The sequence below is a fragment of the Macaca mulatta genome, chromosome 14 (assembly GCF_049350105.2).
Source record: "Macaca mulatta isolate MMU2019108-1 chromosome 14, T2T-MMU8v2.0, whole genome shotgun sequence".
NCBI lineage: Eukaryota > Metazoa > Chordata > Mammalia > Primates > Cercopithecidae > Macaca > Macaca mulatta.
Genome location: NC_133419.1, coordinates 29751882 through 29777582, shown reverse-complemented (window position 1 = coordinate 29777582; position 25701 = coordinate 29751882). Strand labels below are relative to the sequence as shown.

The 25701-nt window shown below is 42.8% G+C and overlaps 1 protein-coding gene across 3 annotated transcripts in view; it reads right to left on the bottom strand.

Annotated features, from left to right (window-relative positions):
- PAMR1 (peptidase domain containing associated with muscle regeneration 1) overlaps positions 1-22989 on the bottom strand; it is a 99132-nt gene extending 76143 nt beyond the window's left edge. For all 3 annotated transcript variants that reach the window (XM_001114978.4, XM_001114993.5, XM_077963094.1), the window contains exon 1: positions 22886-22989. In XM_001114978.4, the coding sequence (XP_001114978.1) occupies positions 22886-22958 (73 nt within the window). In that variant the 5' untranslated portion in view covers positions 22959-22989. The remainder of the gene's footprint in view (positions 1-22885) is intronic.
- Positions 22990-25701: the final 2712 nt, after the last annotated feature.

The window sequence follows — 25701 nt, the reverse complement described above, 5'->3', positions numbered from 1 at the left end:
TTATTATTTGTTTGAAGAAATTTTTTTTTATTATACTTTATGTTCTAGGGTACATGTGCACAATGTGCAGGTTTGTTACATATGTATACATGTGCCATGTTGGTGTGCTGCACCCATCAACTCCTCATTTACATTAAGTATATCTCCTAATGCTATCCCTCCCCCCTCCCCGCACCCCACAACAGGCCCCAGTGTGTGATATTCCCCTTCCCGTGTCCAAGTGATCTCATTGTTCAATTCCCAGCTATGAGTGAGAACATTCAGTGTCTGGTTTTCTGTTCTTGCAATGGTTTGCTGAGAATGATGGTTTCCAGCTGCATACATTTCCCTACAAAGGACAGGAATGCATCCTTTTTTAAGGCTGCATAGTATTCCATGGTGTATATGTGCCACATTTTCTTCATACAGTCTGTCATTGATGGACATTTGGGTTGGTTCCAAGTCTTTACTATTGTGAATAGTGCCACAATAAACATACATGTGCATGTGTCTTTATAGCAGCATGATTTATAATCCTTTGGGTATATACCCAGTAATGGATGGCTGGGTCAAATGATATTTCTAGTTCTAGATCCTTGAGGATTCACCACACTGTCTTCCACAATGGTTGAACTAGTTTACAGTCCCACCAACAGTGTAAAAGTGTTCCTGTTTCTCCACATCCTCTCCAGCACCTGTTGTTTCCTGACTTTTTAATGATTGCCATTCTAACTGGTGTGAGATGGTATCTCATTGTGCTTTTGATTTGCACTTCTCTGATGGCTAGTGATGATGAGCATTTTTTTCATGTGTCTGTTGGCTGCATAAATGTCTTCTTTTGAGAAATGTCTGTTCATATCCCTTGCCCACTTTTTGATGGGGTTGTTTCTTTCTGTAAATTTGTTTGAGTTCTGCTGTTAGTCTGATGGGCTTCCCTTTGTAGGTAACCCGACCTTTCTCTCTGGCTGCCCTTAACATTTTTTCCTTCATTTCAACTTTGGTGAATATGACAATTATGTGTCTTGGAGTTGCTCTTCTTGAGGAGTATCTTTGTGGTGTTCTCTGTATTTCCTGAATTTGGATGTTGGCCTGCCTTGCTAGGTTGGGGAAGTTCTCCTGGATAATATCCTGCAGAGTGTTTTCCAACTTGGTTCCACTCTCCCCGTCACTTTCAGGTACACCAATCAGACGTAGATTTGGTCTTTTCACATAATCCCATATTTCTTGGAGGCTTTGTTCATTTCTTTTTACTCTTTTTTCTCTAAACTTCTCTTCTCACTTCATTTTATTCATTTGATCTTCAATCTCTGATAATCTTTCTTCCAGTTGATCGAGTCAGTTACTGAAGCTTGTGCATTTGTCACGTAGTTCTCGTGTCATGGTTTTCATCTCTATCAGGTCGTTTATGGACTTCTCTGCACTGGTTATTCTAATTATCCGTTTGTCAAATCTCTTTTCAAGGTTTTTTAGTTTCTTTGCACTGGGTTCGTAGTTCCTCCTTAAGCTCTGAGAAGTTTGATGGACTGAAGCCTTCTTCTCTTAACTCATCAAAGTCATTCTCCGTCCAGCTTTGTTCCATTGCTGGCCAAGAACTGCATTCCTTTGGAGGGGGAAAGGTGCTCTGATTTTTTGAATTTTGAGCTTTTCTGCACTGCTTTTTCCCCATCTTTGGGGTTTTATTTACCTTTGGTCTTTGATGATGCTGATGTACAGATACGGTTTTGGTGTGGATGTCCTTTCTGTTTGTTAGTTTTCCTTCTAACAGTCAGGACCCTTAGCTGCAGGTCTGTTGGAGTTTGCTTGAGGTCCACTCCAGTTAGGCTACTCCCAGTTAGGCTCTCTCAGTTAGGCTACTCGGGGGTCAGGGACCCACTTGAGCAGGCAGTCTGTCCATTCTCAGATCTCAGCCTCTGTGTTGGGAAAATCACCACTCTATTCAAAGCTGTCAGATAGGGACATTTACATCTGCAGAGGTTTCTGCTGCTTTTTGTTTAGCTATGCCCTGTCCCCAGAGGTGGAGTCTACACAGGCAGGTAGGCCTCCTTGAGCTGCAGTGGGCTCCACTCAGTTCGAGCTTCCCAGAAGCTTTGTTTACCTACTGAAGCCTCAGCAATGGTAGGCGCCACTCCCCCAGCCTCACTGCCACCTTGCAGTTATATCTCAGACTGCTGTGCTAGCAATGAGGGAGCCTCCATGGGCGTGGGATCCTCCAAGCCAGGTGTGGGATATAATCTCCTGGTGTGCCATTTGCTAAGACCCTTGGAAAAGCACAGTATTAGGGTGGGAGTGACCTGATTTTCCAGGTGTTGCATGTCATGGTTTCCCTTGGCTAGGAAAAGGAATTCCCTTCCCCCTTGCGCTTCCTGGGTGAGGTGATGCCTCACCCTGCTTTGGCTCTTGCTCCTTGGGCTGCAACCACTGTCCTGCACCAACTGTCCGACACGGCCCAGTGAGATGAACCTGATACCTCAGTTGGAAATGCAGAAATCAACCGTCTTCTGTGTCGCTCACACTGGGAGCTGGAGGCTGGAGCTGTTCCTATTCTGGTTGAAGAAATTTTTATATTTCTTTCTTAATTTCTTTATTGACCTCTTGGTCATTCATGGGCACACTGTTTAATTTCCATGTATTTACATATTTTCCAAGGTTCCTCTTGTTATTTATTTCTAGTTTTATTCCACTATAGTCAGAAAAGATAACTGATATAATTTCGACTGTTTTGAATTTGTTGAAGAGTTGCTTTAATGCCTAAGATATGGTCTATTCTGGAGACTGTTTCATGTTCTGATGAAAATAATGTGCATTCTGTAGCAATTGGGTAAAATCTGCTGGGTAAATGTCAGTTAGGTTCATTTAGTCTACTGTGTAGTTTAACTCCAATGTTTCTTTGTTTTTTGATTGAATGATCTATCCACTACAGGGAGTGGGGTGTTGAAGTACCCTACTGTTATTGTATTGCAGTCTATCTCTCCCTTTAGATATATTAATGTTTTCTTTATATACTTGGGTGCTCTATTTTTGGGTGCATACATTGTTGGGTGCATAGATATTTATAATTGTTATATCCTCTTGCTGAACTGACTTCTTCATATTATATAGTGACCTTCTTTGTCTCTTTTCACAGTATTTAACAGGCATGCTATTTCTATCTGATAGAAGAAGTATGCTACTTCTATCTAATGGAAGTATAACTACTCTTGCTCTTTTTTGGTTTCTACTTGCATAGAATTTCTTTTTCCATCCCTTCACATTCAGTCTGTATCTGTATAAGTGAGGTGAGTTTCTTGTAGGCAGCATATAATTGAGCTTTGTTTCTTATTCTTTTAGTCATTCTATGTCTTTCAATTTTGGAGAATTGAGCTCATGTAAATTTAGAGTTGTTATTGATAAGTAAGGACTTACTATTGCCATTTTGTGGCTTGTTCTCTGTTTGTCATGTAACTCATCTCTTCCTTTGTCCTTTTTTACTGTCTTCCTTTGTGGTTAAGGGTTATTCTTGGGTGGTATGTTTGAATTCATTGCTTTTTATTTTTAGTGTATCTATTATAGTCTTTTTTTCATTGAGTTACCATGAGGTTTACAAAAATATCTTATAGATATAACAAATTATTTAAACACATGACAACTTACTTTGTATCACTAAAAAAGAACAGGAACAAGGAAAGAAAACAGCCTTTAAAAAATTCTACAATTTAATCCCATCCCTCCCAAATTTTGACTTTTTGTTGTCTCGATTTACATATTTTTACAGTGCCTATTCTAGGGTTATCTGTGTATTTAATTTTACCAGTGGGTTTTATAACTTCAATTTTTTTTTTTTTTTTTTTTTTTTTTTTTGCATGTTAGTGTTTTTTTTTTCCTCTTCTTCTTTCAGAGTAAAGAACTCCCCTTAGCATTTCTTGTAAGATGGGTCTGGTGGTGGTAATTCTCTCACCTTTTGTTTATCTCAGAAAGACTTTATCTCTCATATTCAAAGGGTAGATTTGCTGGATGCCATATTCTTGGGTGACAGGGTTTGTTTGTTTGTTTTCAGCACTTTGAATATGTTATCCTCCTCCTCCATGACCTGAGTGGTTTCCATTCAGAAGTCTGTTGTCAGACAAATTGGAGCTCCCTTTATATGTTATTTGCTTCTTTTCTCTTACTGGTTTCAGGGTCCCCTCTTTGTCCTTGACTTTTAAGAGTCTGATTAGCATATGCCTTAGGGTAGTCTTATTTGGGTCAAACCTGTTTGGTGTTCTCTGACCTTCCTGCATGTGGATATTTATATCTTTCTTAAGTTTGGAAAGGTTTTTGTTATTATTTTTTTTTTGATAAGCTTTCTACTCCTTGCTCTTGCTTGACTCTCTCTTGGATACCAATAATTCTTAGATTTATTCTTTTGAGGTAATTTTCTATATTGTACAAATAATCTTTGTTCCTCTTCTTTCTTTTTTATCCTCTATTTTCAAATAGCCTGACTTTGTTTTTTCCTTTTTTTTTTTTTTTTTTTTTACAGAGTTTTGCTCTTGTTGCCCAGGCTGGAGTGCAATGGTGCAATCTCGGCCCGCCGCAACCTTCACCTCCCAGGTTCAAGCGGTTCTCCTGCCTCAGCCTTTCCAAGTAGCTGGGATTATAGGCATGCACCACCAAGCCCAGCTAATTTTGTATTTTTAGTAGAGATGGGGTTTCTCCATGTGAGTCAGGCTGGTCTTGAACTCCCGACCTCAGGTGATCTGCCCACCTCGGCCTCCCAAAGCACTGGGATTACAGGTGTGAGCCACCATGCCCGGCCTCAAATAGCCCGACTTCAAACTCACTGATTCTTTCCTCTGCATGATCCATTCTGCTGTTGAAAGCTTCAAATAAATTTTTCAGTTCAGCAGATGTATTTCTCAGTTCCAAGATTTCTATTTGGTTTTTTTGTTATTATTTAATCTCTTGTGAAATTTTTCGATAAATTTCTGAATGAATATTCTGTGTTATCTTAGAAATCACTGAGATTCTCTAAAACTGCTATTTTAAATTACTGGTCAGAGCCCACATATTGCCATCTCATTAGGGTCAGTCACTGTTCCTTGTTTTGTCCATTTGGGGAAGTCATGGTTCCCTGTTTGCTGTTGTTTTTTGTGGATGCACATCTTTGTTTTTTCATTGAAGGATTATTTATTTTAGTCTTCTCTGAATGCCTTATTTTTTATTGGGCATGTTTGCTTAGAGATTCTTTGTAATTTACCTATTGAAATCTTTTTTTTTTTCTTCCTGCTGAATTGCTGCTTCTTTTTGGGCAGTAGATGGTGTCTTAAGCCCAGATTTGCCTTGGCTCTAGTAAACAAACAAAACACTGCCTGTTCCAAATTGGGGAATTCCCAAAAGGAATACCCCAATAGTTTTGAAAGGCTGGCTAGGAGTTCATGCCTGGGGAACTTGTAGATGTACCTCCTGCAGCATAGTGTCACTGAATCACCACTCTGATTTGGTGTTTCTTTTGGCCGAGTTGAAGAGCAGAGTTTCCAGGGCTGTGGATGGTAGTCCTTTCTCTGGCTTATCTCTGGCTGTTGCCAGGGATATTTTTCCCTTCAGGTACTTAAATGCTTCCTGTGCACTTTGAGGCAGGAAACGATCTCCTGTCAAAGAACCCAAGATGGTGGGGAAGCTGGTTATCCACCTCAATATCAGTTTTTCCAGTGTAGAAACCATGAGTCAGAAGAAAATTTTCAATATGCCTCGTGCTGGGAAGACTGTGGAGAGGGACATTATCGATAAAGAAGTTCAATTCTCTTACCATCTGCTCGGAGTTTTTTGCAATTCTTTGTAGCCCTTGAAACTCAGTTATCCTCATATTTGAGTTCTGGGACTTTGCTGCTAAAAATCTCAGTGCTATATACTTATTTTTGGTTTTGTGTCAGGAGAGTGAAGCTAGCTTGCTTCTATGCCACCATTTTGGAAACAGGAACCTCCATTATAATCTTTTTTTTTTAACTTTTATTCAGGGTCAGGGGTACATGCACAGCTTTTTTATGTAGGTAAACTATGTATCATGCGGGTTTGATGTACAGATTATTTCATAACCCAGGTAATAAGCATAGTACCTAAGCGATATTTTTTTATGCTCATTCTCCTCCCGCCCTCCATCTGCAAGTAGGCCCCAGTGTCCTTTGTTCCCTTGTTTGTATCCATGTGTACTCAGTGTTTAACTCCCACTTATAAGTGAGAACATGCAGTTTGGTTTTCTGTTCTTGTGTTAGTTGACTTAGGATAGTGGCCTCCAGCTCCATCCACGTGGTTGTGAAGGACATTATATGATTTTTTATGGCTGTGTAGTATTCCATAGTGTATATGTACCACATTTTCTTTATCCAGTCTACCATTGATGGGCATTTAGGTTGACTCCATGTCTTTGCTATTATGAATAGTGCCCTCTATTATAAACTTACGAGAACACCATCATATATGCAGTCTGTCATTGACCAAAATGTCATTAAATAGCACATGACTATATTTGCAAAAATAAAACCAGTTCCCAGCAATAAGGAGGTGATGGTTTGGATGATTTTGTAACTTTGCTCCTTCTCCTCTGGTTTGATAAATCCACTATCCCTCTTTCTCTCCCAGCTTGAACAGAGACAGAAAAGTACCCCAAAAAATGAATATGTAAGAAATAGATACATGAAATATATTTTGAGAAATTTTCAAGTTAACCAGCTAAAGATATTTTAAAATGCAATAAATAGACAACATCTTGTTGCTTGCATTTTTTTTCCTCCATTTATCAGAATTACATTTGTGGAAAGGTCACATTGGCCATTTGGCTTCAGCTGTACGAATTTCAGGGAATTTCAATGTGGCAGTAAGGGCCAGTTCCCAAACTAGCATTTAGAGCAATATCAACGGCAATAGAAATTATTGCATGTTTTCTTATATGTATGCTAAAGCAATTTAACATTATTTTAGCTAAAATGTTTTTAAATTCTTAATACAATTTAATCTTCAAAATGATCTAGTTAAGTTGCTAATAAGTTTTATTTTAAATTAAAATTATTTAACCCATCTCCTTCACTTTACCAGTGAAGAAAAGGGTGAAGTAGGGAAGAGTTGGTCTTATTTATTGAAACAAAGAGAAATACCAAATAATCTTTCTTTAGAGAATTAATTCTGGGAGAAAAGACGGGTCCACAGAATTCCAGGGGTAGGGAGGGGGCAGTGAACAAGCCTGCTACTTAGGGGGAAACAGCTGGCCAACTTGTAGTTTTACCAGCTACTGGAATTGAGCAAACTTTACTTTGCTTTTCACATTTAAAGGCAAAGCCTTATGAAAGCTGCAAATAAATTTTACCTTGTCAGTGCTTCCCAGTGAATAAACACAAAGAAAACACAAAGAACTCATAGACTCCACACTGGGATAAACCAAGTCACTGAGAAAGCAAGCATATGCCCATGATCACACAGCAAAATCAAGCTTAGGGAGTTCTGGGTGCTACACGCATTCATTCATCACTAGCTCTTCCATTGGATAAAATACTTTTTTCTTTATAAAACACCTAAGCCTTCATTTTTGAGCAATTTTAGGTTCACAGCAAAATTGAGAGGAAGGCATAGAAATTCCCCACATACCCTTTCTCCCACAATTGCACAGCCTCCCCATTATCAACATCCCCACTAGAGTTGTGCATTTATTACAACTGATGACCTACATGGACTCATCATTATCACTGGAGCCCACAGTTTACATTAGGGTTCACTCTTGGTCTTGTACATTCTATGGGTTTGGAAAAATGTATAATGTCATGTACTCACCATTAGAGTATCCTACAGAGCGGTTTTACTGCCCTAAGAATTCTCTGTGCTCTGCCTAATCATCCCCGCACAACCCTCCCTGCACCCACCCCCAAAAAAAACAGTACACTTTTTATTCCCCCCCAAAAAAAGAGTTCCTTGTGAAAATCTTTGGAAAATGAAGGAAAGTCTAAATAAGGAAATTAAAGGTATTCAAAATAATGTCAACATTTTGATGTCTATCCTTCAAGTCATGTTTTCAATGGGCATATATATCCACATGTAGGTATTAATAAATGTATAAACATAGAGTCTTATTACCTCTCAAAATTGTTTTATTTTATAAGTTGCTTTTTTTTTCTTGTATCATGAACATTTTCTCTTGGCATTGAATAGTCTTTACAAGAAATTTTAAATTGCTGCATAATTATTCTATGTGTGCAAGTGCTCCCCTGATCCCCTCTCTAAAATCAGGGTAAAAAAAATTAACAGAGTTGCAAAGTATTTTGGCATCATAAGTCCAAACACTTCTCTCAACTTCCATGGCTATGGGCAGCCATACTGGTATCTCCTATCTAAAGTGGGAAGTCCAGTTATATTAGTCCAGCCCTATTTATTCCAGAATTCACTTTGGCAAATGTAAGACATTTAACCTCTTGGTCCTGTTTTATCAATGAGAATAGCAAGTCAATGAAAACAATGCTGACCAATTGGCACAGGTTCAGCTTTCATATATTTGGTAAACGAATGAATGAGTGAGTGAAAGAAAGCTGTCATCATCATCATCATCATCATCTTGCACAGCCCCTCACCAGGCTGACAAAATGTGCTTTACGACTATCCAATACTGGTCTGTTTCTACTGCTGACAAATGGAGAAGCATGTAATCCCTCAAACAGCAGGGGCCTAGCTGTGCAGAAGGACAGGAGCAGCAAATGTGCCCCTCAGGCATAGTCTGCAAGTGCAATGTCTTCAACATTATATTTTAAGAAAATATGTTGCCATGATGGCTGTTAAGGTCAACCTGAAAAGACTCTGAGGATTCTGTATGAACATAAAGGTCAGGCTGTTCCAGACCGGATAGAAACATCACATGTCAGACTAAAGGCCCTGGCCAAGACCACCCCAGAAGGTGGCAAAGAAAGACACTTTTGTCATGTGCCTGCTCCTCTTCCTTGATGTGAAAACCTACCTTTGAGTCCACCAAAAACCCCACAGCTCTCCCTTCTAACCACATTTAATTAAAATTTCTACTGGGGTTTTATTTTTACCGTCTGCATTCTATAAACCTTCTGAGACCAGAGGGAGAAAAAAGGACATAGGAATCAGAGAGAGATACAGCTAGGCAACTTGGGCTCCTCACCCATCCCTACTCACTGCCCCCTCATCTTGTGCTGTCTGAATCTCTGGTATTGATGTCTAAACAGCACACAACATTCCTAACCACTGGAGGATCTGACCACTGGCTCCATGGGGCTGATGACACCGACAAGGCCAGGCAGGAACCATGAGACTGTGAGTCAGAGGGTTGCTTGCTGGGGCCCTTGGTGATTCTATCCCTCCCCTGAGCTTTTGACAGCCAACCAGTCACCAAGTTACCCTCGGTCCATCCTGGTTGCATCTCAACCTAGGTGACCTCAGTCTTCTCCTTCCTTCTCACAGCTGCTCCTGTTAACAGCATATTGACAGCTGGAGAGTCAAGGCCTTCATCACCCCCTGTTTGGGTACCAGGAGTGATAAAATTTTCAATGGATTTGCTAGAAATCTGATTTTTGATCATGTACCCTGGGGAGAGGTAAAGGAGTGAAAATGAATGTGTTGCTTTCTTTCCTTTCTCACCCTTTATTAAGCACAGTACCTCACACTGAGGCTTTTCATTCATCCTCCTCTACTTCCAGCACCCACTAAGAATATATATGAGCCCTTGACACATACTAGCTCATTACATTCTCATAACCACCCTTTGAAGTAGGTTATTTTCTTCATTTAGTAGATAAGGAAAGAGGGTAAATAAATTGCCCCAGCTTTCAGGTGAAAAGAAAGATCAGAACTCAGCTTTTTAGGGACAAAGCCTTGCTCTTTCCAACACAATACATCGGTTCTTGAGAGTTCATGCCTCTGACTTTACAGTTGAAGAAAGCAGCACTGGTGAGTAGAAACATCTAGGAATGAGGCTGCCCAAATTTGAATCCCAGCTCCACTAGTTCCTAGGTGGCCTTGGGAGAGTCACTAAACTTCCTAGTTTTCTCGTCTGTGAAATGTGGGTAATAATAGCACTTCTTCGTGGTTGTGATGAGTATACAAAACCTAATAAAAGGAAAATGGTTAGGCCGGGCAGGGTGGTTCATGCCTGTAACCCAAGCATTTTTGGGAGACTGAAGCTGGAGGATCTCTTGAGCCCAGGAGTTTGACACCCGCCTGGACAGCATAGTGAGACCCTGTCTTTAAAAGTATAAAAATTAGCTGGGCACAGTCCCACGTGCCTGTAGTCCCAACTACTCAGGAGGCTGAGGTGAAAGAATTGCATGTGCCTGGGAGTTGTGATCACACCACTGCACTCCAGCCTGGGTGACAGAGTGAGACCCTGTCTAAAAAAAAAATTAAAAATAAAAAAGGAAAGTGGCTAGCAGGGTGCTCAGTAAGCACTCAGTGTTACTATCATATTTAAGATCAACAATCATGCTCTGAGTCATATCAGTAGTCTATTCAGAACAGAACTCTGCTTCCAATGGTGACACCAAAGGAAAGTTTAGGGGAGATATCGCTATACTCTGAAATCACTGAAAATGGTTGATGAATAACCTGTTTCAGATAATAATAGCAAACACCTTCACAGCACTTTCTATATACCAGACACAGTTCTAGGTTGTTCATCTATATCATCTCATTTAATCATTACAACGACCCTATAGCATAGGGACAATTAACACTTCTATCTTATAGATGAGAAAACTGAGGTTCAGAGGGGTTAAATACTCACAAGCAGTAAGTAGCAGAGATAGAATTCAAATCCAAGTAGGCTGTTTCCAGAGTCAGAGAGCATTAACCATCATGCTGGTCTGGCTCTCAGGTATGTCATTCATCATTCTGAATGGCAACAACAGCAATAAACTTACACGGAGAGCTTGCTCTGAGCCAGACACCATGCTGAGTGCTTTCCGTGTGTTTCTCTGTGTTCTTTCATTTAGTCGACACAATTGCATTACTATCTTGCATTTTATATATAAAGAAATCAAGGCACAGAAAGATTAAGTACCTTAATCAAGGTTACACAGTAAGTGGCGGAGCTGGGACTGAGTCTGTGTGCATCAGAAGCCCATGTTCTCACTTACAACACTCTCTCCAGACCACCTGTATTGAAACTACCTGTGATGCTTGTTTAAAAGTCTTATTCCTGGACCAAAGACCAGACCTCTTCCCTCAGAATCTCTGGAGGTAGGAGCTAAGTCTCTACCTTTCAAATAAGCATATTCCTTTAAGAATCACAGCCCTATGATGCTGCTTTTACTATTTCCAGGAGAATGTGTTACCAAGAAAGGTACCTTCCCTCCAGTCCACGTAAAGATGAACTTTATCTAAAGATGAAGGATAATAACCCTGACTTCTTAGTGGCCTTGAAAGGGATTCTGACCTTCTGGGCTATACTCTGGACCCACATCCACGGCATCTGCCCCTCCTTTATGCTGCTGGACAACCATGGACAAGACAGCTTGCCACGGCATTTCCCCAAAGCTTCAAGAGGATGGAGGCACAGGGATGAGATTGTTGATGTCACTGAAGTTGAAAAAACACAACGAGCATAAAGGGTTTTTGAAGAAAAAAATACATATTTATCAGACATTACCCTTATTCTCTGCAGAATAGAAAAAGACACAGATGGCAAGGGAGCGAAGGAGGCGAGATGTAATGTCTCCTCCAGGGGCCCACACATACATGGCCTTTTCAAGCAGTCTGTTCAGGTTTATATCATGGCATTCTGGGCTCCACCCACTTGCTTTTGCCTTTCCTGGTCCCTTTTCTCTAATCCCTCTTCCATTTATCTTGCCCCCTGCTGCTTTACTTTAAAAACAGAAATTCTACATCCATATCCAAAGGGAACAAAACCCAAACTCTAGGAGTTTGGAGGAGCCCCCAGTTGCCATTATCCTCAACAACTGTGGTGCTCGAAATCATTGAAGGACAGCTGCTTCTGGATTATTTCAAATGTTGGAATACGAGCTGAATAGGTCTTATTTTTATTAGCACTGGTTACCGAAAAAAATAATTGAATAATGCATCTAAAAATACTTGGCAGCCAGGTGTGATAGCTCATGCCTGTAATCCTAGAGCTTTGGGAGGCTGTGGCGGGGAATGGCTTGAGGTCAGAAGTTTGAGACCAGCCTAGGCAACATAGCAAACCCAACCCCCACCACACCCCCGCCCCCAGTTTCTACAAAAAAATTAAAAAATTAACTGGGCACAGTGGTATACATCTGTGGTCCCAGCTACTTAGGAGGCTGAGGTGGGAGGATCACTTGAGCCAGGAGGTCAAGGCTGCAGTGAACCATGATTGTGCCACTGCACTTCAGCCTAGGTGACAGAGCAAGATCCAGCCTCAAAAACAGATAAATAAAACTTGGCAATACAATTCAGCAAATATTATATCAATCAAAGCACTAGAATGACTACATTAAAAACAATGAAATATAAGCTATACCCTAAAAATCCAATCTCGTTTTCCCAAGACCCAAGAATTTTACAGACTATCCCACCTGTTCCCAGTCTTGCACACTTTAAAATCTTTCTGAGTCAGAGTGCATTAGGACTACAGCAGGGGTCTTGATCTGCCATGGTCTACCTCTTTGCCAAAAGCTTCCAGAATTACTGTTACTGTCCTCCTATCCAGATTCCCCTATGCAAAGCCAAAGCCAGATTTTCTGTCTACCAAAGGCAGCTGGCCAACAACAGATGTCAAGTGTAGAAAAATGTTGAGCCAGGGTGATGCATTTGTAATGGTATGTCCAATGGGTCCCGAAGTCCTGAGCTGACAGCAGCTTTAGGCAGGCTAGTCCTTATTATAGTTACCTCCCCCAGCTCTGCAAGCTAGAACAAGATCAAGGGAAACTTCTTTTTGCCTAAGGATTCCTGGCTGGCTCTAAACTTGAATTATAACAGGTGGATGGTCATGAGCAACGTCTCATCTGCAGACTTTTAAGGGGGCCTCAGTGTTTGGGGTAGAACATCATTAGCCCAGAACCACCTGTTCTATAAGATATTATCCCTCACGTGCCTACAAGAACCTGCCACCAGCCCTATTTCAAACACAAAGAAATGAAGCCATGGCATGTGGAAGGCATTTCTCCTCAGGCTGGAAGGTGGATGCATATTAAAACCAGAGAGAGAGCAAGTGTCAACAGATAGACGTATGACAAGTCTTTTGGGATTCTTTTTTTCTCTCTTTCTGACAGTCACCGATGTGTAGAATGGGACTTTGGCCTGAAAAAGGGAGCCTCATGAGGATCATGTAAGTTTCATCAAACTATAGATGGAAACACCCAGTATCATTCCTTCTCAATTCCTTGTGAAACTTGTGTTAGTGGGAACAGCATGAGAAGGAACGGGAGGAGTATGTGACAACTTTAATTTCTCAAGTTTTCCCATTTTGCCAGGCACTACGCTAAGTATGCTAAATGGATTATCTCATTTAATACCTGCAGTCAACCTATGATATAGATACAATTATCCTCAGTCTGCAGATTGGAAGGTGATAGGGCCACATCAGTGAGGGGAAGTAACTTGCTGAATAAAACTAGCCATAAATGACAGAGCCAGGATTCAAACCCTGATCAGTGTTTCAAACCACAATGCTTTATACCCCATGCATGTGCACATACATACATATACACACAGAAATATGCACCTCTTATGCCTACTTTTATTATTCTGCGTGCATGCACATGTAAACGTATATCCATTCCAAGAAATATGTATCAAAGATGAATTCGATATATATTCAGTGGGGGCTGAGAAGATCATAGCTTCCCAAAATCCACCTAGGCAAGATGCCCTTTAAGGAGCAGCTGGTTTCATTCCTCATCCATTGTCACTGCAGTCATCCTGTCTGAAACAAGTCCGGGCAGAGAGAAAAGGCACACAATGCTAGGGCCAAGGGAAAAACTGTGTTGCGTGACAACAAGAACAGTATTTAGCAAAGGCAGGAATAAAGAAGGTCCCACAAACAACAAACAAGGGGTCAACGAACAGCTCAAACCCATATGCTGTCTCTGTGGGATACAGCCCCAGTGTAAACAGACAGACCACTTTCAGGTTGTGCAAATCAGGGTCACAGTGACTGGGCTCTACCAGAACTGGCAAACACAAGAGTAATTTTGACCACAAATTGGACCACAATTCTTACTTTACATTGTAGTCAAATGTTTGGTAGTCGATCATGATCTGATAAAATATCAATCAGGTAGAAACAGTGACAATGCAGGGGGCACCTCAAACAAATAATCGCAAGGGATTGACAAAGCCTCTGGGGAAGGGGAGGGGAAAAAAGAGGCTGGGGAGGGGAGTGATTAGACCCTAGATTCAATGTCCCAGGGATTAGAAGGATGCTCAAATATTCTCTGTAGACTGATGATAATTGTATCTGACATGATACATCTAGCTGGGAAGTCAAGGCACAGCTCTTCTCACTCCCCCAGACTGCCACATCATCAGGCGTGCTAATGAGATTCACACCTCAGTTTGCCAAGTGATCCCAGACCACTCACATTACTACAAGCACCTGGAATACAGGAAATGAGTTTTCTCCACAGCCCAAACCGATTAGCGCTGGCGAGAACCTTTCTTATAGGAACATGGATGTGCCATCATCTCCATGGCCCTTTCAACATCTCAACAAATGTTAAGTGATGAGGACATCAGACTTCCTACCCATACCTCAGCAAAAGTCTGAAGAGAGGCCCATGATTCTTAGACTTTCAAAGTCCCTTCTTATCCTTTCCTTTGTAATGGTGAGATATCCTTCCATGTTTCATGCCTTATGGGCAAGAGATCAGAGTTTTCCAAACTGTATTTCATGAAGTACTAATTCCGCTGGATGGCATAAGGTAAAAAGACAAAAAGAGGCTCTGTGGCTAAACAACTTTGTGAAATGTTTCATTGTAAAAATGAATTATAGCTTTCTTTACTGCAGGACTCTGCAGAGTCTACAATCTTCAAATCCCCCAGACTTATTTCATCATAACATCCTGGATTCTGTTTACTTTTGCTGACTGTCTCCCAGGATTAGCATTTCCTGAAACCCACTTTGGGAAATGCCAAGTTGAACCATAAGTTCTCTCAGTAGATTGCAAGTGCCTTCAGAAAAAGGACTTTGTCCTATTCATCTTGATATACCCAACACCTATAACCATGCCTGGCACCTGATAGGGGCTTGATAAGGATTACTGAATAAATACATGAATATGGACATGGGAGCATGTGTGATTCCCAGCGTGAAGGCTATTTGCGACAAAGACTGATGTTAGAATCTTCTCTTGCTGTGACTTTTCAGAGTCTCTATTGTACAGAAAGAGGAATCCACTGGGTCCATTAGTGAATATTTTTGTTGACTGCAATTTGTATCTCATTTCCATGAGGGCTTGAGATACTTACCCATTGTGTTCTATCAGTGGATTGGCCAGAGAATCAGGCTTGCCCAAAAGGGAGGCTGAACACCATTGAGAAGCAGGCAGTTAACCCCCTGGGAGGCAAAAAGCCAGAACAAAAAGTGTTGTAAAAAGGATTTTTTACCACCAGCCATGTCCTCCCTTCTGCTTGTATCCAAGTAAGCAAAGGTAGGTTGAAAATTGTAGGAGTAGATGATACCAGGTAGAAGCTAAGCCCAGGCACCTTGTCCTAGGACATTTCAGGTGTTCTCCATCATTCTCGTTAACTTCTAAGGAGGGATCCCATGGTGGATGCAAAAGTCTAAAGGGAAGCCCATGTTTCTTAGATTTTCAAATTCCCTTCTTACTCTTTCCTCTTTAATGGTGAGATATTATTCCATGTCTTATGCCTTACGGACGAGAGATCAGAGTTTTCCAAACTGTATTCCACGGAGCACTAATTCGGCTGTATAGTATAAGGAAAAAAGACAAAAAGAGGCTCTGTGGTCAAACAACTTGAGGTGATCAGTTAATTCTCTGATCACCTCAAGTTGTTTGACCACAGAGCCTCATTTTGTCTTTTTCCCTTATACCATCCAGTGGAATTATAAAGTAAATAGAAGTGCAACTGGATTTGAAAAACATTGACGCTTTAGTTTCTTGGAATCATCAAACAATTCATTTGATTTCAAGCAAACCAACCCAACATCCCCTCTCCATCCAGTGGTTTTTCATTAAGCCAGCTGGAATTTTTTTCAACCCACCATAAATTCAGTGCGTGAGGACAACTGCTGTGTCGCCCCTGAGCTACAGTTAGCTAAATGTGTTCCTCACTCTGTTCTGGCAGCAACAGCCTGGTTTTCCAATCAAGTCAACTGACCAGACTTCTACTTACAGGGATGCTTGCTGCCAAACCACTAATTCAACCCTCTGAGACAGCCAGAACTTCAGAGAAGGCGATGATAAAGATGCCCAGACTGCAAAAATAAAGGCATTTATCCAACACCAGAGACAGAAGAGTGACAGAAATAGTAGTCTTCATAGCTGCTCAGCCAAGGGGGCCACTTCCTTAAATAGCTGATATAAGATCCAGGACGTTGGTATCTGGTAGATAGTAGATCCTCATTCAAAGTTGACATGAATTGGTTAAAACCCATCTTAGGATTAGAGTAAAAGGGATTGAGTCTCCATCCCCTGCAATATTCATCAACTATTTTTGCCAAAAAAGAAGGGAGAAAAGTGCTCCCCCTTACTCATTCCAGGGCTGCTCCTCCCATCCCATGGCTTAAGAGTTTACACAGAACACATCCATAAAGGAGCAGACGTACACAATGTCAGGGCCACGCTGGAAATAAATGGTCTCATTCGCAATTCCGTTCCTCTGCAAACAGACACGTGATTTGGATGATAAAAATTTACCATGGGACAAAGAAACTCTCACCTCTCATATCTACTGAGAGCAAGGTACATGACACCGTGAACAACTATCCCAGAAACTGGTTGGACTTTCAGTCTGCCTGGCACCCCTGTTTCCCCTAGGGAACGGCTCCTCTTGGGTTCCATGTGGTGCTACTGGGGCTGCTGATGCCTCTGTTTTTTCCTGCATCCACTCCACCTCCACAGAGGTGAGCACATGACTTGACGCAGGCCAATCTGGGCACTTGGGATGTTCCAGGGATAATCAGACTCCTTTACTAACACCATGATTTTTTATCATTTGGCCAAAATACAGCCAGCAGATCTGCCACCGTTGGACCTACTGCTTACTGTAGTGGTGTTGTGTCGTATTTCAGGGCACGCCTTATGGAGTCAGACTGGATTCAAAAACATGGATATCCAGTTATATGACCCGGGCAGGTACTGAAACCCTTTGCCTAAGCTCCTTTGTATGTGAAGTGGGGCAAACAACAATAGTACTTACCTCCTAGGTTTGTGGTGAGGACTAAGTAAATATATAAAAAGCATATAGGGGAGTGCCTAGTGTTTACCACAAACTCAATAAATTATTTGGATACCCAAACTTGGGATTCATTTCCTTAGGTATGCTAGGATGGAAGCCTCTTCAAAGGTGTTTCCACCATTGATGATTCTATCATCAAGGGTAAAGATGGCCTGATGCGCAACCCCTACTTACTCCACTCTCAACCCACATGAGCTCTTAGTCTGTCTCACAGACAATTACAACCAAGAAAAAGGGGTAGAGTTGAGTAGGGGTAGCAGTCACTCTGATTCAGAGAGGAATATCTCCAGCCAACTCCAATTCTCTGCCTTCCTGGAGTGGTTCTGTTTATAGGTATGAGATCTGGTGTGTCCTGAATTTTTTACTTCTTTCTCTTCGTTTTAATCTAAAGCTCTCGCCCAGGTGTTGAGATGACTGACAAACAGAATTCCTTAAACATAGACCAGGCTTGGAATCTGATAGAGTTTCTGCCACTGATCTGGTAGCTTTCAGTTTTCCAGCTGGCCTCTGGGTTCTCTGCCCTGGAATTCAGGAACTGGAAAATGTAAACATTGCATTTCCCTCGTCTTTAAAATAAGAGGGGAGGGAGGCTGGGCTCTTGTTACTTTCAAATATCCACAAAGTGAGGATGACAGCTCCTCCCCCATGAGGGGGGAATAGGGCACAACCTTCCCTCATTTATCATGGAAATGACGCTTTTCTCAATTTGCTTACACCCCAAATCAACTGCAGCTTCTACAGCTGATCTCAGGGGAGGCAGGTAGAGAAGTTTTCCTTTGCATCAGGATTGGCCACCCCAGTGGGGCAGATGGAAATAATTTTCAGACTTAAGACCTGTCATTAGGTCCCAGGCACCATTATCTTGGCCATTTCTGTCTAGCCAGTATAACCCAGACGTGGATAAGATTAAGTCAACCCGATGGTCCATGCCAGTGGCATTCTAAAGCCCTCCCCAAGACTTCTGCATATTCCTGAGGGACTTACACACTCTAGGTCACCTCTGCTTCTGGGCTCCTATGTCTAAGGTACTTTGTTCACAGGTAATTGACCCAGATATAACACCCAGCCCTGTCTCAGTTTCCACTGAAAGCTCATGCTCAAGGGCATTTATGAAAGTAAAACATTTTACCAATGAGTTAGAGGTCACAGAGATAGGTAAGATGATGTTCCATGAAATATACAGATTAAAATATGTTAGACACTGATAAAGTCTGATGTACCAGATGCTCTGAAAAATCCTGTTGGCCAATTAGTCCTCAGCAGCTTAACTCCCTTGTTTCCCTCCATTCACCATCCAGCCTTCCATCTTCTCCCTCTCATTCCCCCTTCCTGTCCCATCCCTCTCAGAAATGGGAGGTCAGAACTTCAAATGCTAGTAGGGATTAGCAGGTATCAAACATATGGGTTGAGAAGTGGGGTGTCAGACCCTAGAGAGGATCCAGCCTAACTCAAGACATTCAGGTTCAAAACACTCTGAAGCACTTGTGTCCTACTAAATACCTTCTGCAGGTCTTTTGGCTCCAAAGGCTGCCAGTTTGTGGTCTATCAGCATAGTCTCCCTCTTTGCCACAGCCAGCCAAGACACAGCAACAATGCCACTAAAACAGGAGCTAGCAAGGGCTCTCTCTCCCCTGCTTCATGTGCGTCCTGAAACCTTAACAAAGTTAGATGTCCGTCAGCATAATCAGTCCATATGCTGGATGTGTGAATGTAAGTCCTCCAGGTAACGGGAGAACTTGGGTTCAGAAACTAGACAGCCTGAGCTCACCCTGGGCTCCACTAATCTGCTAGTGTAGTCGTTTATTTATTTATTGTGGAAAAATACAAAAAATTACCTTTCAAATAGTTTTTTTGTTTGGTTGGTTGGTTGGGTTTTTTGTTTGTTTGTTTGTTTGTTTGAGACAGAGTCTCACTCTGTTGCCCAGGCTGGAGAGCAGTGGTGCAATCTCGGCTCACTGCAAGCTCCACCTCCCGGGTTCACACCATTCTCCTGCCTCAGCCTCCCGCGTAGCTGGGACTACAAGCGCCCACCACCACGCCCAGCTAATTTTTTGTATTTTTAGTAGAGACAGGGTTTCACACTGTGTTAGCCAGGATGGTCTTGATCTCCTGACCTCACCCACCCGCCTTGGCCTCCCAAAGTGCTAGCATTACAGGCGTGAGCCACCACGCCTGGCCTCAAATCGTTTTTAAGTGCATGGTTCAGTGGCATAAGTACATTCATACTATTGTGCAACTATCACCACCATCTATCTCCAGAACTTTTCACTATTCCACATTGAAACTCTGTACCCATCAAATAATAACTCCCATTCCACCTTCTCCTGGCCCCCGGCAATTACCATCCCACTTTCTGTCTACATGAATTTGACTATTCTAAGTACTTCACGTAAGTGGAATGACAGAACATTTGTCTTTTTGTGTCTGGCTTCTTTCACTTAGCATAAGGTCTTAAAGTTCATCTGTGTTATAGCATGTATCAGAATATCCTTTATTTTTAAGGCTGAATAATATTCCATTGTAGGTGTAAACTACATCCAGTTTACCAATGGACATTTGGGTGGTTTCCACCTTTTGGCTATTGGGAATAATGCTGCTATGAACGTTGATGTAAAAATATCTAATCAAGTCCCTGCTTTCAATTCTTTTGTGTATATACCCAGAAATTGAATTGCTAGATCAAATGGTAATTCTATGTTCAATTTTTGGAGGAACCATGCCTGTGTATCCTTAAACCTCTGTGTTTCATAGAACCTCTCTGAACCTCATCTGTAAAACAGGGATAATAATAGCAATGCCGTTTCAGGGTGGTCTGAGAATTAACGCACATAAAGCCTTTGGCTCAAAGACTGGACACATTAATAAATGTTCACTAAGTGTTTGCTTGATGTTTAATCTCTTCGTCCTCTGAATTGAGGGACTCATACTAAAATAATCTCTAAAGTCACTCTCAGCTCCTAAACTCCATGATCCCATCATTAAATTATTTTCCTGTTGGGGATGCCAGGAGCTCTCAGAGTATATATTAGGGAAACACCCTCTTCATGATCCCCACAAAAATCCACCCCTGCCAAGAAGGCCCAATTTTCCTAGCTTTCTCCTGGGAATTTGCCAACACATCCCAGTGTAATCTAACATCTAATTTTTCTTGACACGCCTCCGTTGCTTTCTTTCCACATTTCCTTTCTTAGCTGGCTTTTCCTGCCCACTGAATATCTGCACTTCAAATTATCTTCCCTGGTTGCATTTATGTTCATTCCCCACAAGTTAGTGTCTGTTGGAAGCAACACTTATGAAGTTCTCCAGATTAAGTTTTCATTCCCAAGAGTCCCATATTTTAAATGAGGTTTTCCTCTTCGGCAGAATCACACTGGCAGAGCTACTGCAATTTGGTGAAGTCAGTGGAGTTGGGCTTCTCCCCCGCTTCTGTTTATGTTGTGTTATCACTTGGCCTCGTGTTTGGATTCTCATCCTCCCAACATGTGTCACATGCCGGTGAGCAACAACGCTCTCCCGTACCATCCCCATGGATGTTTACAATTCAGCAAATACTCTTTTTAGAAAAGTTAATTAGAGGAAATATGCTTCCAAGTTTTTCTCGACTGGGGCCAGATTCAGCATCCCAGCAGGGAGTGGACTCCCTTCACTGCTTGAAGAAATATTTTCCTTCACGCGATTCCTCTGTCTTCCCTCGAAATGTGAGTAAAACATTCAACAACTAAAATATCCTCGCTAAATACATGAAGCTGCGCTCTGGTTCAGGCAGCAGTTTAGCCACCAACAAACTGTGCATCCTCCCTGAAGCTTTTTCACAGCCAAAGGTAAAAGAGGTTCTCGGGTCAGAAATAAATGGATTTTTCAGATTCTGGGCTAGGAAAAAGAGGCAGCTCAGGTGTTTTTATTTTTTTTTTTTTTAAACTTTTATGACTTTGAAGAGCCTCACCTGCCATGTAATAAAAAAAGGAAGCAGGGGAACACTGATGTAACCCTGAGGAATCGAATCCACTGAGCCCTGGCACTCTGAGAAGAACCAGGTCCTCTAGAGCTGGTCCACCGACACCATGCCCAAAGGCGAAGATGAAGTAGGGAGGTGCCTTAATGCAAAGTCACCCACTTCCCCTTGGTGTAAGGACTGCCAGCCCTTACGAAGGGTTCCTTCTTCCTTTATTATTGTCTTTGGGCTGCTCCAGACACCATGGAGGCAAAATTCAAATGAAACACTCACCATCTTTATTGTAAATCATTAAGCAACATCCTACCTGGGCAGGCAGGCTCTAGGTAGATGGAAAGTTTGACCAAAATGAAGGGCAGGGGGGTTTGTGTATCTCAGTTTTTTGCTGATCATGAAGGGATGTGCCCATGGCTGAGTTTCCCTTCTATACAGGCTATTGCATTTAGCATCCTCCCCACCCCACCTGGCCTGTTTCATTCTCAGGAACTTGCCAGCTACTTGCGGCGGCAGAGCACCCAGCTCTCAGGTAGAGTTCAGGTGACAGGTAACCAGCACAGAAGGGAAGCAGCGAAGGCTCACACATAGCTTGCCCCTATTCAGAGCTGCCCCATTTGGTCATATCTGTACATCTCAGCCTGCCCTCACCTCACCTCATGAGGTCTCACCTTACCCCTGGGCTATAGAAGGACAGATGTTCCTATGACGTTCCCATTTCCCTGCCTACCAGCAAGCGGGCTGTCATAAGACAAGCCTGCCATTCCCTCGCTTCTGCCCTTAGCTGGATCTCCATGTCATGTACCAGCCTCATTTGTCCCCAGAAGCCCATTTGACCTGGGGATTGTGGCTTAGAAAATGACATATGAAAACCAAAGAAGCCAGAGCTCCTTCAAAACAAACCCTGTGCATCCCCAGAAACAATCTGCACTTTTAACCTTGGCTTTTTTCTTATTTCTCACTCTCATCAGAAAGGGAGTGTGTCTATATATGCTGAGTGAGTCAATCTCCTGTGCTTGGATATGCTCTGAAGGGGTATGACTGTAGGATTTCGTGAAGCAACATTCACCAGAACACCAAGCAAGCCCTGCTTGCTTGCTTGCTTGCTTGCTTTTCTTTCTTTCTTTTCTTTCTCTCTCTCTCTCCCCTTCCTTCCTTCCTTCTCTCTCTCTCTTTCCTTTTCTTTTTCTTTTTCGTTTTCTTTCCCTCTCTTCCTTCTTTCCTGCTCACCTCTGAGGGAGCCCTTTCCAAGGGAAACTTAGCTTTTGCAAGTCAGAGCGGGCAACTCAGAATTGATTACCTAAGACAATTTGGTACTTTTAAAATGATAAAAAGAGCAAATAAAATAGGAGCTGGTCCGCTTTCCTGAGACAGTTCAGGCCCACGATTTGGGATGACAAAACCATGTCACAGTCTCAGGGAGGGCCACAGGAGCTCCAGCACCACCAGCCAAGTCCCCAAGATTATCACTGGAAAAGCACCCCCTTCCAACCCCCCCACCCCAAACACACATACACCACACCTCCTGAGACTCCCAGTCCTGCTCCCAGGCAGACCTCAGGAGGAAAATGCTCCCTCCTAGGGTGTCCCGGACGCTACTCACAGTACCTCTTGGCAAGGACGAGATGAGAAGGAGCTGAAGAAAAGTGAGCCCCAACTGCGTCCAGCAACCCAGCTCCATCCTTGCCGCGACTGGTGCCCGAGCGTCTGCTGGGGAGGGAGAGGAGGGACCTAGGGACGCCAGGGGCAGGCGGCTTTTACAGGGACCTCCCCGAGCCCCAGCTGAGCGGGAGCTCGGGTTTCAGCTCGCCAGGCTCTCCCATCTTCATCTGAGGGGAACCACCTTCAGCCAGAGCGACGTCAGCCCAAACCTCTCCTCTCTGCTGCCTTAACCCTTGCGGGGCCCCGGGAGGTGTGGCCATTCCTGAAGCCCGAGGACGGCGGCTGCGAAGGAAGGTGCGGAGCAGGGAGGCCAGCCCAGGTCCAGGTGGGCTCCCAGTGTTGGATGCTGGGAGGAGGGGCCGCAGGACCCTGGGTGGGAGCGAAGGTACAAAGGGCTGCGGGGCGCTCAGGTGAGGCCGGGAGGTCTTCCTACGCGAGGCTGAGACGGGAGCTGGCTGTGCCCGCTCTGACCGCACACGGAGAGCCTGATTAAAAGCCTGGCCTAAAGAGAAGGAGGAGTTGGTGATGGGAGGATAAAGGGAGCCTTCCTCCACTCCGCACTCAACACCCCTCGTTTATCTCCTTTCCTCTCCGTTTGCTCCAGGTGATCACAGTTTGGAAAGCTTATCTATAGGCTACTGGAAAAAGTTTTCCTCTTCCTGTGATCCATGGTGAATTCAGCAACATGAACAGCCCCTGCACACACGCCAGGCAGGAACGGAGAAGAACACATAAGAACCCTCACTGCCTCCACCGAGAGGGCTCAGCTTAGGTACAAGATAGCAAGTGACATCTCGAAGTGAGGAAGAAGGATGTTTTATAAGATAATAGGTTACATTTTTTATAAACTTCTCCGTGCCAGGTACCTTACATGTATTAACTCAACTATTCGTCACAATAAACCTAGCCTCTGTATTTTCCAATTAGAGAAATGGAACCATTGAGGATTCAATAACTCATCCAAGGCCACACAGTTAGTGAGGGGCAGAGCCAGAGTTTGAACCCGGTTAGCTTAGGTCCACAGGCTGTATTGTAGTCTTAGCCACCAGGTTATAGAGCTTCTTACGATGCTGCATATGCAGAATTATATTTAACCATTTGAAATGGCTTGGCTGTGTCCCCACCCAAACCTCATCTTGACTTGTGGTTCCCATTATCCCCACGTGTCATGGGAAGGACCAGGTGGAGATAATTGAATCATGGGGACAGTTACCTCTAATAAAAGTTTTAATTTTATTTTCTAGATATTGGGGAGCCCTGGTGGTTTAGGAGTAGGGGGTGCTGAGCTCAAAGCAACATCTCAGGAAGAGAAGTCACCCTGGACTATTGATGAAGGCCTGGAGTGAGGATTAAGAAACGGAAGTGGAAGGGAAAAGATAAGGGGAGAAACCTGAGGAATAGAATCTGTAAGGCTCAGGACAGATCAGAAGGTCAGGAGCCCTGACACAGGTGCTCCACTAGAAAGAATTTCTGAACTCCAGCCCTGCTTCTGGGGGCCTATTGCAGTAAAGTGACTGGAAGCAAGAACTCAGCAGGCCTGTGTTCTAATTGTTGATTCGCCACTTACTGGCTGTGTGACCTTAAGCAAGTTAAGTAACTCTCTGAAACTCAGTCTTCACATCTGTAAAATGGAAAGAATAATCAAACCTCCTTTGTAGATCATTGGAAGAATTTAATAAGATTATGCATGTAAGGCCCATAGCACAGAGCCTGCCACATACTAAGTGCACAATAAATATTAATCATTATCTCTATTATCTGTCCTGAGACTGCCCCCAAGAACATCGCATGGGATGAGTCTTGTTCCTACACTCAACTTCCATATTGAGGTGAAATCAGTTTAAAATAAGCACCAAGAGTAGCCTTAAACAGGAGCAGAATACCAGAGGGCAGCATATACCTAAGAGGTAGAGGGTAGAGGTTAGAAGAAGGGAAGTTCACCTTGTTGCTGGCCAACCAATACTGGTCCTTTGGTGATGGGATGGGGAAGAAGATGACTTAGTTTCCAAATAACTGTAGGCATAAGAGCCTCTCGGGCCGGCGCCTGTTTCAACTCCAGCTGACAGCACCACTTCCTTTTTCCTTTCATCTCCCGGGTCCCCATCTCCCACCCCCCACCACACACACCTTCCTGAGTTAATACCAAGCAGCCTCATCCCTACATGAATTGCATCCCCCTGACAGGATGGGGCTGTAGGTGATGAACCTGAAGGGTACCAGTATATACCACCCCCAAATATGCCCCTTTGGCATAAGGATTATTTTGAGCTGAAAGCAGTTAAGAAGAAGTAGATACAAGAAGAGGTCTCCACCTCCCCCTCTCTACCAGGACGGACAGAAGTTAATCACTGGAGACAACCCTAGACCCTTATCAGCCCAGAAGAATCTACATAGCAAAACTTACTAAGTAGTCTTATCTCCCATTAGTACCCCCATTTATTTATCTTCCCATAATTTGCTCCCCGTAGAAGCTCAAAGGCCTGTTTCGTTGTCTTGCCATTTCTCTGTGAATTTATTGTTCTTTTTTAAAATGCAATATAAACCCAAATTCTAACCATCCCTTTGAGTTACTCCTCACTAGGTACCTCCACGTGTAAGCACCATGCACAAGTTAATAAACTTTTGTTTTTCTCTTGTTAATCTGTTCTTTTGTTGTTTTTCTGTTTGCTTGTTTGTTTGTTTGTCATTCTAATTTACAGGGCCCCAGCCAAGGAATCTAAGATGGGTAGTGAAGAAAGATTACTTTTCCTTCCCAACAAACC